Source organism: Berkeleyomyces rouxiae (assembly GCF_048999995.1).
Source record: "Berkeleyomyces rouxiae strain 22BRR77 chromosome Unknown BrBRR77_ptg000007l, whole genome shotgun sequence".
In the NCBI taxonomy this organism is placed as follows: Eukaryota; Fungi; Ascomycota; class Sordariomycetes; order Microascales; family Ceratocystidaceae; genus Berkeleyomyces; species Berkeleyomyces rouxiae.
In genome coordinates this window covers 1030361-1046958 of record NW_027396497.1, presented here as the reverse complement: position 1 = coordinate 1046958, position 16598 = coordinate 1030361, and the positions used below count along the sequence as shown (strand labels likewise).

Below are 16598 nucleotides of genomic sequence, written 5' to 3'. Positions count from 1 at the left end.
GTTCTCTCAGGAAAACGCGCTTTTTGGTTACAGGGCAACCGACGGGGCTCAGGCCGGGGTTTACCCGCAACAGAGTAGGTCCACTTTTGGGCCAGCAGCCAGGAAGAAGCTTGGGCGCAGGAGACCAGAGCTTGACATCATTTTGGACGGCGGATGGATGCGAGCTTTTTCCGAGGGCAGCCAGATCGCATGAATCCGGCGGGCGGGACATTTGGCCATGTCCATGTCGATATGTGATATTAGGCCGTAATAAGAGACGGCGGCGGTGGCGGTTGTTGCGGCTGGTGCTGCGTTGAATGACACGTGATAGTCGGTGTACCATGTAGCCCACCATACTGAACGTGCAGGAGGGTACAAGTCCATCTCCAGCAAAGAGAGCAGTGGCACAGCTTGGGTTAGTCACGCACAGCGAGACCGAACCGTCCAGCCCCGCCCTCCCTTCCGCCGATCGATCGACGTCTGGGCTCGCTGGCGGGAAACACGGACTCTTGGCTCTGCTCGTATTTCCCTTGCCTTTTGGACTGATAAAGCTGCCCGTCCATCCGCTCCCATTCACTGGTGCTGGTTCGAGAGAAGACAAACAGTGAACTAAGGCAGCGTTGTTTATGTCTTATCAACGGCCCTCCCAAACCACCACCACCAGTAAGTCCCCCTCCCACGTCACCGCCCTCGACTTCCCGTCGTCCCGTCGTCCCGTCGTCCCACCATACTAACGCCCTCCGCTCCCAAAGCTTCTTGAGCTCCAGCGGGAGACCCTCCACCCCCATCGCCAACATGCCATCCACCCACAACGACGCCATGGCCGCCGGCCCCGGCAACTTGAAGCCAGACCCCTCGTCGGCCGCCGCCTTTGGCTCCCACGACAACCACGCCCGCCCCGGCCTGTCCAACTCCTCTTCCGACACCACCAACGGCTCCCCAAGCTCCACCGCCTCCAAAAGCCCTCGCATGTCGCGCAACTCGTCCTTTTCAGGCGAAAGCTCCTACCAGGACGAGTGGGAGGGCTTCCCGCCTCTGGACCGCCTCACCGTCCTGGACATTCTCGACAACTTTGCCCTGTCGCAGCACTTTGAGAAGCTGCAGCGCGGGCTGTCGGCCCAGAGAGAAAAGGTGCGCCAGTCGCAGCAGGTGCTCAAGTCGCGCGGCAGCCACGCCCGCGAGCGCGTGGTCAAGGAGTGGAAGCGCCGGGCGCCGTCGGCCGAAGAGCAGCTCGAGCGGTACCGCCAGCGCATGCGCCGCGGCGTCGAAGACCTCGGCACCCGCTGGAACGACACCAAGGCCATCACGGCGCGCGAGAAAATCTCCTTCATCTGCGGCGTCATGAACGTCTTCATCAGCGGCTACCTGCTCGGCAGCTGCCCCGAGTTCTTCCACATCTGGTACACGGCCCAGCTGTTCTACTTCATGCCCATCCGCGGCATCGCCTACCACCGCCGCGGCTACCACTACTTCCTAGCCGACCTGTGCTACTTTGTCAACCTGTTGCTGATCCTGAGCCTGTGGGTGTTCCCCGGCTCGAAACGCATGTTCACGTCCGTCTACTGCCTGGCCTTTGGCAACAACGCCGTGGCCATCATCCTGTGGCGCAACTCGCTCGTCTTTCACAGCTTCGACAAGGTCACCTCGCTCTTCATCCACATCATGCCCTGTGCCGCCCTGCACTGCATCGTGCACCTGATCTCGCCCGAGCTGCAACAGACGCGCTTCCCCGCCGCATACGCCATCAAGACCGCCCCGCCCGACTCGCCCAACAACTACGCCACCCTCGCGTCCATGCTGGCCTGGAGCAGCATCCCCTACGCCATCTGGCAGCTGTCCTACTACCTGCTCATCTCGATCCGCCGCCGCGAAAAGATCGCCGCCGGCCGCCCGACCTCGTTCACCTGGCTGCGCCGCTCCTACTCCAAAGTCTGGATCGGCAAGATCGTCCTGGCCCAGCGCGAGTGCCTGCAGGAGCCCATCTTCATGATCATCCAGTACTTTTACGCCGTGCTCACCATGATCCCGTGCACGCTATGGTTCGCCAGCCCCACAGCCTCCACCCTCTTCCTCAGCCTCATGTTCACCTGGAGCGTGTACAACGGCGCCACGTTCTATATCGACGTCTTTGGCACCCGCTTCCAAAAGGAACTCGAGGCCCTCAAGGCAGATGTCGCAAAGTGGCAGCATGCTGAGGACGTCGAGCGCGCTGCGGCTGTTGGCCACACCGACGACCACCATGCCCACTCCGAGGATGACGCTGATACTACAGCGTCCGGTGCAGCTGACAAGGCCCATTCTGCTGCCGCCGGTGGCCATGCGCCCGAGCAAGGCCCGTCTTCCACAACGGACGTCCCCGAGCTCGTGGTCAATGGCGTGGCGCACTCGGCGTCTTCTTCGGGTGTCAACTATAGTGACGAGGGTCTCCAGCAACGCAAGTAGACACGGCATCCATAAGTCAAGCCAAACTGTCCCTGTTTTCTTTCTTTGTCTTTTCCTGTTGTTTTGGTTCTTTTCTTGCAGTCTGCTCCTCCTTTCATCTTGCTACATTTAAAACAAACTACATTGTTTTCGTTCTTATTCTTTGGTCATGCCTCTCCCCAAACCAACATGCTCTTCCTCTTGTACATAGAAATCCCCCCCAAATGTCATGGATAACCTTCGTAAATTCATTAAAATATCGCTATTTTGCCACAGAAGAAAAAAAAGGAAAAAAAACAACCGGTCAACCATGCCAAGTTTCCACACGCCTTTATCAAATCAAAGTGTCTATCAAACCGACGCGCCTATCGAATCACTGCCCAGTCCGAGAGCTTTCCACAACTCTCGTCTTCCTCCTTGGCGCCAGGCCGCCGGCCAAAAATGGACCAGAAGCGCAGGGTTTCATCTCCCGCGCCAGTGACTACGACTCTACCGTCGGGGCTCATGGCGAGGTAGAGGACGCGGTACGTGTGGCCCGTGAGGCTGGCGACCTGGGTCATTGACGGGTACTTCCATACCACAATCTGGTTTTGGCTGTATCCATGCGTCGACACAATCTCGTTGGAGTTTTTCGACCAGGCAATGTTGCAGACTTGGCTGCCTGTATCGATCTGGTTGGTGACTGTCCCGTTGATGGTGTCGTGGAAAATGATGCGGCGGTCGGCAGTTCCTCCACCAGACGCCAGTAAACCGCGCTGGTGAGGCGACCAAGATATAGCTTTTACCGCTGCAGTGTGGTCGGCAAACTTGAATAATGGAGTATCGGAAAGCTTATCCCAGACCATGAGCTTGTTGTCATTGCCGCCACTGGCAAGCTGGCCATCTTCACAGTTCCACTTCAACCCGCAGACCTCCTGCTTGTGGCCAACGAGTTTTTTCAGCCATTGATCGGGAGCACGAACATCTCGATGATAAATCAGCCGATCGCGGGACCCCGAACTGAGAATGTGAGTGTTCCAAGCCAGCGAGCCAACTCGCGCTGTGTGGCCTGTCATGGTCCGCAGTCTCCGCGTCCGTTCTGCATCCCAGATTTGAACCAGGCCTTTGCCTGTTCCAATAGCTAGATGGGTTCCTTTTTGAATCCAGGAAACGCTGGTGACAGTATCATCCTCAAGACTGCAGAGCTTGTTAACTCTGCTGGTCTGGGCATTCCAGAGATACACGCTTGATCCCAGCCCTACCCCTAGAACATTTGCACTTCCCCAGTCGACCAAGTTCAGATAAAAGTCGTCAGCTAGCTCTGGTGCGTCGAGTACTTTGTAGGGTACCTTGCTGACAGCGCGAGGTTGCCTCCGGGGACTAGTCAGCATTTGTTGGCTGCCAAGACGGACAGGAGACAGGCTGTAGATTTCGGCGCGGGTGTCAAGATTTGGGCCGTGGCGTCCCTGGGGAGTTTTGGAAGGGGTAGGATGGCCGCCGACACTGTGATGTGCAGGAGAAACATATGTGAAGAGGTTTTTTTTGCTGGGCGTGGAGGGCGTCATGTTTGAGCCTGTGCCATTGCTGGCCGGCGCTGGTGGTGTGTGTGAACGCATGCCGGATCCTCGCGTCGAGAAATCATGCGGAACACTGCCTTCAAAAAGCTCAGCCCGTAATAACTTGGAAAACACCCTGTTTGCTTCCTCGGCTATATCCACCAGTCAGTCAGTAAGCGATGTAGCAAACTTTGAACGACGGACACGTACTTTTCTGGAAATCAAGCTCGCCGTGAGGCGTTCTCTTTTTCTGTTGCGGCGGGGTAGCTGGAGACCCTTCTTCATGTAGCAAGCTAAAACTAGCTTGTAGGTCCTGGCCCGATCTTGTTGGTATGAATCTGAAATACAAGGTCAATACGAGCCCCACCACAACGGTTGAGGCATTATCACGCGACTTACCGATCGCCATTTATCCGTTGCCTCTTACGGTGCGGACTGGTCCCCAACGTAGGGTTGCTCTCGCGAGCTTTTCGTTGGGCGTCCCTCAGGAGAGCATGGTCCACGATATCAGGGTCAAAGGGCGGGCCACGGATTGAACTGTTACTGCTCCGGCGCATGGTGCTCGCCGCGCTGGACTCTCCCGATTCGCGCATTGTCGATCGCGGCGTCTCGTTGCGCGGGCAAATGTTGTGGGGGAGAGGAGATCCAGATGCAGTGGCCCTTGACGCAACAGACGATAAGCGGGTGGAGGAATTCCGAGGTTCCCTTGTGGGTTTCCTAGGAGAGGAGCCACTTGAACCCGGCCTTTGGTCCCGTGAGAGAGTCATGTCGCTACTTCGGGCAGAGAGTTACGGGCAGAAGCTACTTGAATATAAAGCAATGTATTTGCCAAGGAACATCAACAAGAGGCGAGGTTCTGCTCAACGCGACGCATCAAGCCTCAAGGGGAGCTTGGAACGGCTGGCAATGGTTGCTTGTGAGATCGACACGTGCAAGCCAAGAGACAAATGTCTTACAACGGCAGGCCGTAAGTTGTTGACGTTTGCGCAAGTCCCAAGAAGCAGAGCGGTTGCTGCAACAGCGGGCAGCAATGCGGGAGGGCGGCCGGCCGGCGTGGTGCAGGCGGCGTGTTGTGGTATGGGGGAGGTCTGGATTGTTGGAGAGCCGGTGGAACAGATGCACGTGCGCCGGCGTCGTGAGGGCGCGTCCAGCGTTGGCGGGGCGGTAGATTATCGATAGCCAGGCCCAGCAGGCGTCGGCAGTCCAAGGCCAGAGGTTTCGTAGGCTCAAATGGCAGGCTGGAGGCTGGAGGCTGGAGGCTGGAGGCTGGACAGCAGCAGGCAGGCGGCCGATGGCGATGTGACGAGAATAAAGCAGTGGGACAAGACGCTGGGGCTAAACAAACGCTGTGGACGAGCTGGACCGTCTGTCATGCGACTACAACTAGCACAGGGAGCAGATTCTAGGACGACAAACACATAAAGGATGCTTGAAAAGGATGTTGAAAATAATAAAGGCGAAGGCAGAGCGTAGGGAAAGAGCGTGGGCAAGAAGGCCGGACGAGGATGGCGGAGGACGAGAGACAAAGATGCCGGCGATGAGAACGAGGACGAGGACGAGGACGAGGACGAGGATAAGGAACAAGGATCCCAGACGGCCACCAGAAGGCAAAAAAGCGGGATATGGCTTCAATGGCAGGCAAGAATGGGCAAGGGAAGGAGGGAACCGCCCCAGCGACCAGCTTTGGCAGTTTCCGTGTTGCTCGTGGCTGGCTTGTTTGCATTTCTGGGGGTCTTCTGTCTTTTGTGTTTTGTTTCTTTGAGTGCCAGCCGCCAAGCTTATTGGCCAGCAGCAGCTAGAGGGCGCCAAAGATACAGGGATCCCCCGCTGTAAATACAGGCTGCACGCCCCAAGCCAAACAAAGAAAAGAACAACATCTGGTTGCCAGTGCCCGAAGAATGAGTTGTCCCAGCGCCAATCCTAAGAGAAGCCAGGGGATCCCCAGGAAACGCCCGCGACCATTTCCCAACTACGCTTCTCTTCCCGGGGCCGCATTTTTGTCATCACCACCGCCGTCATGTTTTTCCACAGAAACGCGTCGTGCTTTGTTATTGTTCAGAAATAAAACCCCAAGATATACGTTGAGACAACACAAACAAGCAATGAAAAACTCCGCAATTCGCTCCGTCATTAAACCCAAACCCCATTGCTTCATTAGAGAACAGAGACCAAAATGAGTACACGAAGATGTGGCCATGGCCCCTCAAAGATCGAAAAACACAAGCCCCCTCCCCCTAAGTCTGCGCAGACTCGGCCTGGGCAAGGAGCCTGGCTCTCCAGTCATCGCAGACCTTTTCAAACCCGCCGACCACATCGCCGCATACAGACGCGCACTCGCGATTCTGCAATCGCTGGCTCCAGTTTCCGCGGGCTAGCCACCGTTCGCCCTCTTCCCGGAGCTCGTCCTCGTGCTTCATTTCAGCCACTAGCTCCTTTGTGCTCTTAAGTCGTCTTGTTGCCGTAGTTGTTGTTTGGCGGGACATGTGCAGGGTGTCGGTGAGATAGTTGAGCGTCTGCACAAGGTCGTTGGACATGGCGTGCAATGCACTTATGGCACCCAGGGCTTGTGTTGATGGCCGGGGCATGGATTCTGACAGACTAACCAGCAATGGGATCATGTCTTCAATGGTCTGGGGGTCCGAGGGTGGGGCTAGCGGTGATAGCAAGGGAAACGTCAGGTTGTGAAGCTGTCTCGTTTGGTGCGACAGATGTGTTGTCAGTGCGGAGTGGGCTGTGATGAGTCTGCACGAGAAAGACTGTTAGCAAAAGGGTCATCAACATGTAGGCCAAGATGGTTTCTGTGTGGGTTGCTTGCTGACCTGGTCGCTCCTCCTTCCACGCCGGCCTGGGATCCAAGATCTTTCAAGCTCTCTGTTACTCTGGCGAACACGCCATCTGCAGGACCGCCCGTGTTTTCGGTTCCCCTTCTTGCAAGCGATTCAACAGCATCCATCTTGCTCACAAGCCCAATAGACATGGTCCCCGGTGTTTCCAAGTCGGTCTCCGATCCAAATTCGCTGCCGTCATACTCGCTGCCAGTGCGCCGGTGGCCTTTTCGGTTTGGCGACACCACGTTCAGCATTGAGTTTTTCTGCTTCGAGTCCAGGCTGGTCGGGCTTGCGCTGCCTGAGCCATGGCGGCCATGGGGGTCTGCCGGCTGCTCCATGCCGCTATCTTGAATCTCAATGTCAACCTGGGGGGTATCGTCATCGTCATAGTATTCCTCGTCACCAGAGTCGTCAAACGCATCAGCAAGCTCGTCGGCCAGGTTTCCCAGGCCAGAGCTGCCGCCCATTCCGCCGCTGCCAATATCGCTCAGGTCAAAGGATTCTTGGTGGGCAAAGCTGCTCCGATTTGGTGTGGCGGGGTCGTGTAGAGAAGAATTGCGGTACTGGGAGGGCGAGTTGAACGGGCTTCCCTGAGAGATCGAGGCATGCCTCGAGTGTATAGGAGTATGAGACATGGCGTATCGCTCGATTTGCACCCAAGTCGACAGGTTTATGTTTAGGTAAAGATCGTTTGTAGTTTGCGACAAAACGAGAGGGGGGAGGGACAATAAGGACTGGGTGGTCGGGTGTTTTAAGGAACAGCCGCCAGGTGTGTATCAATGCTATGATGGTTAGCAGATAATACAAAAGATAAGAGGGAGAGGAGAGGCCACTATTCCGGAGACACGTAAAGAAGGGCAGTATGGATACAGAATTGAATCAAGGAAAAAGGACGGCGGCAGCAAGGCACAAAATAAGGCGGATGCAAGTGTTGTGGGGAGAGCCAAAGGAGAGGTTAACTCGTTGGTTGGTTCCCAGAACTGGAACAAGTTTTGAGGCTTGCAGAGCGTGAAGCGGTCGGGGTCAGATTCAATCTTAGCCCATCGCTTAGTGATGCACTCAGACAAGGCAAAGGCAGCGCAGCGCAGGCAGCAAGGGAACCGAACAGACAAGGGTTTGTTTGGGTTGGCACCCACTGCTTCATGCGCTAATGCTGGGTGCCCCTGGATGGAGACATAAGGGTAAGGGTCTGCGGGCCCATGGCATCGACGAGTGACGCCAAGTCGGCCTGTTTCTTTTCCATCCCGCCTTGTTGGCACTCCGGTCCCCTGGTTACACACGCCGTTTCTCACAATGGCGACCTTTCGGCGGTTCAAGCCGGACGACCTCAACAAATTCTCAAAATGCAATCTGGATCCCTTGACGGAAACATACGAGATTAGCTTTTACCTCCAGTACCATGCAACTTGGCCTGCCATGTTCCAGGTCTGTGAAGATGCAGATGGGAACATCATAGGATACAGTACGTCTTGGGCCAGTCTTGCTTTCTCTGCTGTCGTCACTAATCAGCCCATACTACTTAGTCATGGGAAAGGTGGAAGAATCGCCGGCCGCCTACAAAAATACCGAGCATTATCTTCCCTGGCACGGCCACATCACTGCTCTGACCGTGGCGCCATCAGCACGTCGGCTGGGGATTGGCAAGATCCTGACGGATCAACTTGAGCGTGCTGCTGACGACAATGACGCCTGGTTCGTCGACCTCTTTGTGCGCAAGAGCAACACCAGGGCCATCCGATTCTACGAAAGCCTCGGCTACAGCATTTTCCGCACGGTGGAAAGCTATTACGGAGACCACTCGACCGATCCGGCTGCAACCAGCGAAGATGCCTACGACATGCGCAAGTCGATGAAGAGAGACCAAAAAAAGGAGCACATCCGGGAAAATGGAGCAAGCTTTCTTGTGAATCCAGAAGACGTGTGGTGAAGCGGGCGACTGTGGCATGGGTGTGCGTTGTTGAACTTTGGATCAGCTAGCTAGTTAGTTATAGGAAAATGGAGTACTGGGATGAGGTCGGTATCAGTTGCTGGGAGGGCATGATTCGAGCATGACTTTGAAAGACAAACAGCTCATGGCTGGCCGTGTCTATCGCCTGTCCGTGATGGAAGGCCCAGATCTGCTCCAAGGAATAGGTTGGTTCAGGTCTGTTCTTTAGGGTATAGACCCTTACTGGCCCAGCTCCGCCAAAGCCCCTTGTGACACACAACCTGGTTGGCCAGGCTACAGGATTTTCCCCTGGAATCAACAAGCTGCCTTGCATTTTGATTTGATTTGGCGCTGCTTGCCTAACCCTGTCGCCCCGTCACTGACTGCCTGCAGCAAAAACGCAACTACGTACACGTTCCGTACAGTGCATTTTTTTTTTTGTTAGCGCTTGACCAGTCCCTGGGGTTACTTCTTTTTCCTCGCCTCGCCTTTCTCGCCTCCAAATTTGTTTCCTTTGCTCGCCCAGCGACATCAGAAATTCCAGCTTCGCATTTATCTTTTTTGTCTCCGAGACGCGTCCGCATCGTCCCGACAGTAAAGCGGCTTTTTTTATTTTCTTCCCTTTCCACATCCGCTCATCGTGTGCAGAATATTTCGGTGAAAAAACGCGACAATGGCCACGACATCGATGGATTACGAGGCCACCGGCTCATACGAGGGTAAGACTTGGCCATTTTTGCGTTCGCAGACGAGACAAACTCACCGCCGAATCTGCTCTTCGCGCCGAACAGCCTTTGAGATGCGTTGGCTCTAACATGAATTCTTCCTCACAATCAGACGAAAACCCTCGCTACGAAAACGACCGCCGCAGTGCCTCGCCTCGCCCGAGCCGCGACGATGGCGACATGGACCGTCGCCGCCCTTCACCTGGCGCCCCTAGCAAGTATGTCGTGGTCTTCTCTGCAGCATCACGGGAGCCATCAACGCTAACAATCAACTCTAGCGGCGGAAGCAAGGATGACAACCGCGATGATGATGGCGCCATCAACCCCGGCTCAAACTTGTTCGTGACTGGCATCCACCCCAAAATCAGCGAGTCTGAGATCACCCAGATGTTCGAAAAGTATGGCGAGGTCGAAAAGTGCCAGATCATGCGCGACCCCCATACGAAGGAGTCTCGTGGTTTCGGATTTGTCAAGATGGTGACCTCTGAGGGCGCTGATGCGGCCAAGGAGGCCCTCCAGGGCGAACAGATTGATGGCCGCACTCTTAGCATTGAGAAGGCGCGTCGCGCGCGTCCTCGTACGCCGACTCCCGGAAAATACTTTGGCCCCCCCAAGCGTGGTAAGCTTCATTCGTTCCTCTGACTCCGACTTTATCTTTGTGCTAACGTCCACCCAAGAACCCCGCGGCCGTTTCGGTGACCGTGGCGATGACCGTCGTCGCGGTGGCGGCGGCTACGGTGGATACCGTGACGACCCCTACCGTTACAGAGGAGGCCCCCACGGTGGCGGCGGCGGCGGCGGCGGCGGCTACGAGCGCGGCTACCGTGAGGACCGTGGCTACGACCGTAGCTACCGTGACGATCGTGGTGGTTATGACCGTGGCTACCGTGATGACCGTGGTGGCTATGAACGTCGTGGCGGCGATAGAGATGAAGGTTACAGCGGTGGTCGCTTCGATAGATACGGTCGCGAGGACCGGTCCCGCTATGGATCTCGTGGTGGCGATGACCGCCGGGGTGGTGACGAACGCCGTGGCGGTGGTGGCGGCGGTGGCGGTGGCTATGACCGCGATCGTTACGACCGCTCCGCAGACAGAGAGGCTCCCCGTCGCGACCCTCCCCCCCCTAGCTACAACGACGGTCCTAGACCCGAGTAAGTGGTGTTTTGGAGACATGCAGTACTTTACATAGCAAGCAAGCATATGGCCGATATGGAGACTAATCACTTGGGGTTTGTCTAAAAAAGAAACAGGTACTAGTTTGTGGGGGTTGAGGAGTCCTGGTAACCGTCAAACAGCCCGACCACTCCTCGCCTTGAACGCGTCTTTACAACATGGTCTCCATGGCTGTGTCGTGCCATTCATTGCCCCCTTCAGCTCTTCTGTTCTTCTCCTCTCTACAATACATCACCCCAGGATCAATCAATTTCGGCTCGGTTTATTTATTCGGTTTTCAGTCACGGCGGTCTCGAACAAAATGGAAATATCTTAAGCACCCGGGGGAACAAACACCATCTCATCTCGCCCAAGCAAACATCTTCTATTAGCAACTGACAAAATCTCGTTCTCTCTTCACGTCGACACACACACATGCTCTCCGCACTTGTCATCTCTGCCCTTGTCCTATAACCGCCAACAAAGCAAAGCCACTTTCACGTCAGCTTCAGCGGCCCGCTGCCTTAGATAAACATGTTTCTCGAGCCTGGCTACACCACATGCGGACCCTTGCCTCTGTCTCCACCCACCCCGACATCCATAACTCGCGATCGTCAAGTGCTATCCAGTATGGGCTGATGATTGCAGCATGCTGAAATCCAACACCTTGTTTCTTGTATTCGAATGCACAGTTCCGGCCCCTCCTTCACGTCATGTCCACCTGCAATTTGGGATATCATACGCCATCTCACTCGGTTTCCATGCGACTCCTGTCTCTGTTCACGTTCGTCTTGTGTTGATTCTCGCGCCTGTTTTGAATGAATATCGCTTTTGTCGCCCCCTCCCGTCGTCTGAAAAAGAAGAAGAAAAAAAACGTATCTTTCGAAACCGACAGGAAATGCAATTGTAAACGCCGCCCACAGGTCAACGTATCGCCGAAACTTTTTAAATATTCAATCATGCGTCTATCTGCTCCTTGCCAACCAAATAAAAATCTCATCTGCTTACTTGTGTAACTTGGCCGTTACCCTACTAGCCTTCAACTCCATACTCGCTCTAGCTGTCCATACAACGGTAGGTTCACCACTCAGAAACGTGGGCAGCGTCTTGTAACACGGCAAGCTGAGCGTGCAGAGGCGGAGTCGACCTGCATGGAACTGATGTTGAAGCAAGCTCTATCGCGATGGAGACAGGGATGTCCATTTGTTGTGTGGCCTCTTGAACGCACATGGCCACGCGTACGAGAGAACTAACCGCCCTCAGGCAATTCTTTGACTTGCTTGTTCGCTTCCACAGCGGATCTGTATTCTTTACGACTTGATGGCTTGTAGCTGTTGAGTATGACGAATCCACAGCCAACAGGTACTCGTATTGTATCGTGATCTATATCAGACGGGTAGGTGTATCACAACCTTAATTGAAACCCGATACAGTAACTATTACATAAATCATACAATGTTGATACTACTCAATACATCCATTGGACGTATGATTTCTTGTCCAAGTTTCCAAGCAAAAGAAATCTTGTCTCTGTCGTGTCGTTCACAGGAATCGTCAGGGAAAGGCCCACGTTGAGGAGGCACCATGAGTTGTTTTTAGCACGATGAGACACAATTTGAAGTGTTCAGATGAAAAAGCGTCTTGCTTGTACATATTAACAAAGGCCACATGGGCCAAAGCCCTGCTCTTGGGGCAACTGTGATTGGTATTTGTTTATCTCTGTTTTGATCCATCTGTTGTCTGTCCCGTCCCTGTGATAGATTGCAAAGTATCACGACAAGAAAGAGACTGGAGTTGTAGGCGTGCATGACTCAAGACTCTTGTATCAAAATCAAAGCAAGCCTTGGCAAATTCCGTGTCTCGAGGGGCATCCGAGTTGCTAAATCGACTGATCCGATCTGCATTCCGACGCCGGGATATCTTGGGGGAGGGGGGGGGAAGTGTCTTCCTGTTATTTGCCATGGTGGGAGTTGAATGTCGCAGGCCTATTCTTTGCGTATCAGGCCCAGGCTTTCGATTTGTTCGCGGGATGGGGTCATGGCCTTGCGATCGGCCGCTTCAGCCGCACGGTAGGCTTGCTTCATGGCCATGACTCTGGCGATCTGGGGACAGCGGCATGGGTTAGCACAAGTTTGCACCAATGCGGGAGAATGGCGTGGGAGGGGCAAGGGCGTCCCGGGTCCGGCATACCTCCTTCTTGTTGTGCAGGCACTCGTAGTAGTCTTCCAAAGCCGGCGCGCACTTCTTCTTGCTCTCCTTGTCTTCGGATGAGGAGTTTACGACGTAGCAGGCGAGTACTTCTTGCCAGAAAGGAAAGCAGCGACCGACGCCTATGAAAGCACAAGGTGCCATGCATGGTTAGCAAAACGACGACAACAGAGGAGGGGGCGGCCCAGTCGCGAGCGGCAAGCCTGGGCTCATGGAGACGACGCCTGTCTGGCAGCCGTCGGCCGTGGCCGGCGCTATTTGCAAGTGCTGGATGGTCGTGGATCGTGGATTGCGTACCGCCGTTGAGCCCGTAGCCTGACGACATTGGAGCAAGACTGGGTCAAGAAAAAAAAGGAGAGGGGAGCTCGGGATTGCGGGCGATAAAGAATCGGGTCGGAGGGCTGCTTCGGGGCGGGAAGCGGTGGTGGTGTCGAAGAGTTGCGGGAGTCTCAGCACCAGCAAAGAAAGCCAATGGAGCTAAAAACTAACCAACTAGTAGGACGTAAAGCTCGAACGCGGATTGGTTCACAAGAGACCTGGAGAAGAGACGGACTCAGGGTACAAGGTACTTAGGTACTAAGGTAGATGGCCAAGCCCCCAGGCTCTCCCCGCTGGCCTGCTGCCACCTGCCAGCAGCTGCCAGTACACACAGGAGCTTTGGTGCTTTGGGAGGGCAAGCTGGATACTTGTACAACTGAGCCGGACCGGCATCGTCATCGTCATCGTCATCGGCTTCGGCTTCTCTCTCGTCACACGTCGCCAGCCTCAATCTCCCGCCTTTTCGCCGACTCCCCGCCGGAGAATGCTCATCTTCCCCGCCCACATGCCATGAATCTTTCGCTCTGGTGCCATCTCCGCTAACCGCCTCCGACCATGAATCCCGCCCTCTCCAACGCCAAAGTCGTGCTTCTTGCGGTGCACCTGGCCACTGCTGCCGATGTCGATCGTCTAGCCGGCCTCGTGTCCCGGCATCGCGAGGTCTTGAGAAAAGACGTCGTCCTCCGCATCCTGCTCACATGTCTTCCCGAGCAAGTCCCGCCACCGCTGTATGTCCCGCTGTTGAAGCAGCTGGACAGCGGCGTCTTTGACGAGTATCACGGGGAGCTTGACGCCGGCGTTGTGCAGAGTCTCTCGGACGAGGAGGCCGTGAAAAAGGCCCGCAGACTCAAGCTGGTGCCACTGGTCTGGGAGTCGCCCGTGGTGGAAGTCCAGGGCGACCAGGTCGGCCTGTTTCTCTTGAAGAGAGCGTACCAGATCGGCAAGCAGCCGCAGCTTCTGGGCCACCTTCCCGGCCTCCTGTCTCCGTTCTTCGGCCGCTTTGCTGGACTCCGGGCTTGGTTCGTGTCACGGGTTCTGCCCTTGATACGTCGAAGCTTTGAATACTACCCCCAATCCCCGGCCCACGTCACTCTTGAACAGTTCCAAGAGCTGTCCGAAGCTCAATGCGCCAGCCTTCTTTTGTCGCAGACTGGCGTCACGCCAGAAAGCAGCAAATTCATCGGCCGTGACCTCAGGGGCATGATTGGTCCCTGGCTTCAAGATAAGAATCAATGGTCCTGGTCAGACCAGTACGGCCGCCAAGTCTGCCCAGCCTTCATGCAAGTGTTGGAATGGATGCTCCGCCAAGCGGGCACAAACTGGGCCACTGCCGCGCAGGCAATCGAGCAGTGGAATGGATTTGACGATATTGATACCGGCAGCTTTGAGACTGTCCCAGCTGTTGATCAGACCCAGCTCCACAGCCTGCAGCAAATGTATCTGCAAACTGCCCTGGGGTGTGCGTATCTCGCGCCCGAAGGCACTGTTCAGGCTCTACGTAGTGTCTATGACATACTGTTAAAAGTCTCCCACATGCTCAATCTCCCAGAACTACCCACACTGGAGCAAAGCGCCTCGAACCCAGCCGTGCTGGAGCCCTTCCAAACCAACTCCTTCATAGTTCCTAAGTTAGCAAGTTACATGCGCAATGGGTTTCTGTCTGCCTCAAACTCTCTCACCATCACATCACAGGCTTCTATTCACATATTGCAGATGCTGTGTGTGAGTGCCTTTTTGCTTGCCCGCTCCGGCATCTCACAGACTATCAAGAATATCGGCGACCTCGTCTTTTTTGCCGACAGCCACAGCCAGCAGATTCTGGCTAGCAGATACATCTCTCTGATTGCCAACAGAACATCACATAGCCAGGAAACCGAGTGGATCAAGGCCCGGGAAGAGCTCATGTGGCTTAGATCATGGGGCAACGAGACAACAGACCACCCCATTGGTGTTTTCGGATCCGTGAATAAACAATTCATTGAATCCGAGTTTCTCAAGACCCTTCTTGGTTTAACACGTAAGCCACCGTGCTTCAGCCATCACTCTGCCGTTATCTATTACTAATACCATCTACTCTAGGACATTACAACCTCGCACGAACGCTCTATGAGGAGACGACACCCCCGTTGCTTGACCTAGAAGTCCTCAAACAAATCATCGTGGCTCAGGCCATGAACGCATATGATCATGCGTCAAACCCCAACCGTACACGAGGCGGCCTCAAGAAGTGCGATGAAATCATCCACGCGTTCCCACAAACCATTGAGAAAACCTCAACCGAAATGCTTCGCGTGGAAGCGCTACTCAAAGCAACACATGCTCTCAGCGAGTATTCTCTGGTTCTTAAAAAGGGAGAGCCATTCACGCCTGTTGTCCTCCGAGCTCATGGCGATCCCATCTCCATTCTTGAAAAGGCACTAGAACAGAACCCGAAATCATACACCAAGCTCCAAGACTTTTTGGATATCAGTTTCAACTTGGTACACGCTGGAGTCTGCCATCCGCCCACAGCCAAGAAATCAAAAGAGCCCATGTCCGACGGCGAAAAGACACTCTTCCTTGAGCTCGTCGAACGGCGAGTCATTGCAATGTGCGTCCAGGCCGCCCTGAAAGAAGACGACTTTGAAACCGCCTACTCCTACGTCGTCAACCGCCTCTCATCAGCCACGCCCTCCACCACCTCATCAACCAAGGACAACTACGCCTGGGAAGCCGCCCTCCACGCAGGCACCTACACGCGCACATCGCGCACCCTGCGCCCCACACACCTCGGCACCGGCAGCATGAACCCCGACATCCGGCACCTCGAGCAGCGCATCGAATGCCTCTCCGCCGCCCTGCGCACCGCGCCCGCCGCTCGCCTCGACGCCGTGCTCCGCGTCTTTAGCCGCTGCGAGCAGCAGCTCGACGCCAGCCTCAACGCCGAGGCCGCACGCGACGCCGCGTGGGAACAGGCCGGCGACACGTCTGCAATGCCCGGCTCGTTTGCGCCCCCGCCGCATGTCGATGACCTGCGCCGCACCGACTCGGCGCGCTCGGCGCGCTCCGACGCCTCCGCCTCCGCTGCCTCCGCCCGGGCTGTCCCCGGCAGCGACCTCGACGAGTCCATGTCGCTCTTTGACTTGTCCAAGGCTACCGCGCGCATGGCCACGCGCAACCTGACCGCGCTGTCCGGCTTCACCGGCGGATCCAACTCGCCTGCGCGCTCCATGTCTCCCTCGACAGCGCACGCGGGCGCCGATGTGGCCGGCGACTCGGACGCTGGTGGAGACGAGGCGGGCAGGACGCGCAAGAAGCGCGATCAGATTCGCGATGCGGCGGTGGGGACTTTGATTTCCGGCGTGGGCTGGCTGATTAATGCGCCGGCAAAGGAGGGCGCACAACAGAATAGACATGCATAGAAGGTAGATAAAACAGTGTAGCGGCTGGTTAATTGAATCTCGGTTTCGCGAGGCCTGGGGTTTCCTGGTGCGTGGAGTTATACAAGTAGCATCTCAGTATACC

General features: G+C 55.6%; 7 protein-coding genes across 7 annotated transcripts; 4 read left to right on the top strand and 3 right to left on the bottom strand.

Moving 5' to 3' along the window:
- Positions 1 to 774: 774 nt before the first annotated feature.
- Positions 775 to 2421, top strand: BROUX77_006049 (uncharacterized protein; the record flags this gene model as incomplete). The annotated part of the gene is made up of 1 exon (XM_073750991.1): positions 775 to 2421. The coding sequence occupies one exon, from the start codon at positions 775 to 777 to the stop codon at positions 2419 to 2421; it is 1647 nt and encodes a 548-aa protein (XP_073603919.1).
- Positions 2422 to 2765: 344 nt separating this feature from the next.
- BROUX77_006048 (uncharacterized protein) lies at positions 2766 to 4528 on the bottom strand (the record flags this gene model as incomplete). The annotated part of the gene is made up of 3 exons (XM_073750990.1): positions 2766 to 4087; positions 4146 to 4273; positions 4335 to 4528. 3 exons carry the CDS (start codon positions 4526 to 4528, stop codon positions 2766 to 2768), a joined length of 1644 nt encoding a protein of 547 aa, XP_073603918.1.
- Positions 4529 to 6169: 1641 nt separating this feature from the next.
- BROUX77_006047 (uncharacterized protein) lies at positions 6170 to 7398 on the bottom strand (the record flags this gene model as incomplete). The annotated part of the gene is made up of 2 exons (XM_073750989.1): positions 6170 to 6677; positions 6755 to 7398. The coding sequence occupies 2 exons, from the start codon at positions 7396 to 7398 to the stop codon at positions 6170 to 6172; spliced, it is 1152 nt and encodes a 383-aa protein (XP_073603917.1).
- Positions 7399 to 8056: 658 nt separating this feature from the next.
- Positions 8057 to 8690, top strand: BROUX77_006046 (uncharacterized protein; the record flags this gene model as incomplete). Its single annotated transcript, XM_073750988.1, has 2 exons — positions 8057 to 8225; positions 8287 to 8690. The coding sequence occupies 2 exons, from the start codon at positions 8057 to 8059 to the stop codon at positions 8688 to 8690; spliced, it is 573 nt and encodes a 190-aa protein (XP_073603916.1).
- A 673-nt stretch (positions 8691 to 9363) lies between these two features.
- Positions 9364 to 10571, top strand: BROUX77_006045 (uncharacterized protein; the record flags this gene model as incomplete). Its single annotated transcript, XM_073750986.1, has 4 exons — positions 9364 to 9409; positions 9528 to 9633; positions 9694 to 10034; positions 10093 to 10571. 4 exons carry the CDS (start codon positions 9364 to 9366, stop codon positions 10569 to 10571), a joined length of 972 nt encoding a protein of 323 aa, XP_073603915.1.
- A 1982-nt stretch (positions 10572 to 12553) lies between these two features.
- BROUX77_006044 (uncharacterized protein) lies at positions 12554 to 13101 on the bottom strand (the record flags this gene model as incomplete). Its single annotated transcript, XM_073750985.1, has 3 exons — positions 12554 to 12670; positions 12759 to 12898; positions 13074 to 13101. 3 exons carry the CDS (start codon positions 13099 to 13101, stop codon positions 12554 to 12556), a joined length of 285 nt encoding a protein of 94 aa, XP_073603914.1.
- A 548-nt stretch (positions 13102 to 13649) lies between these two features.
- Positions 13650 to 16495, top strand: BROUX77_006043 (uncharacterized protein; the record flags this gene model as incomplete). The annotated part of the gene is made up of 2 exons (XM_073750984.1): positions 13650 to 15111; positions 15174 to 16495. The coding sequence occupies 2 exons, from the start codon at positions 13650 to 13652 to the stop codon at positions 16493 to 16495; spliced, it is 2784 nt and encodes a 927-aa protein (XP_073603913.1).
- Positions 16496 to 16598: the final 103 nt, after the last annotated feature.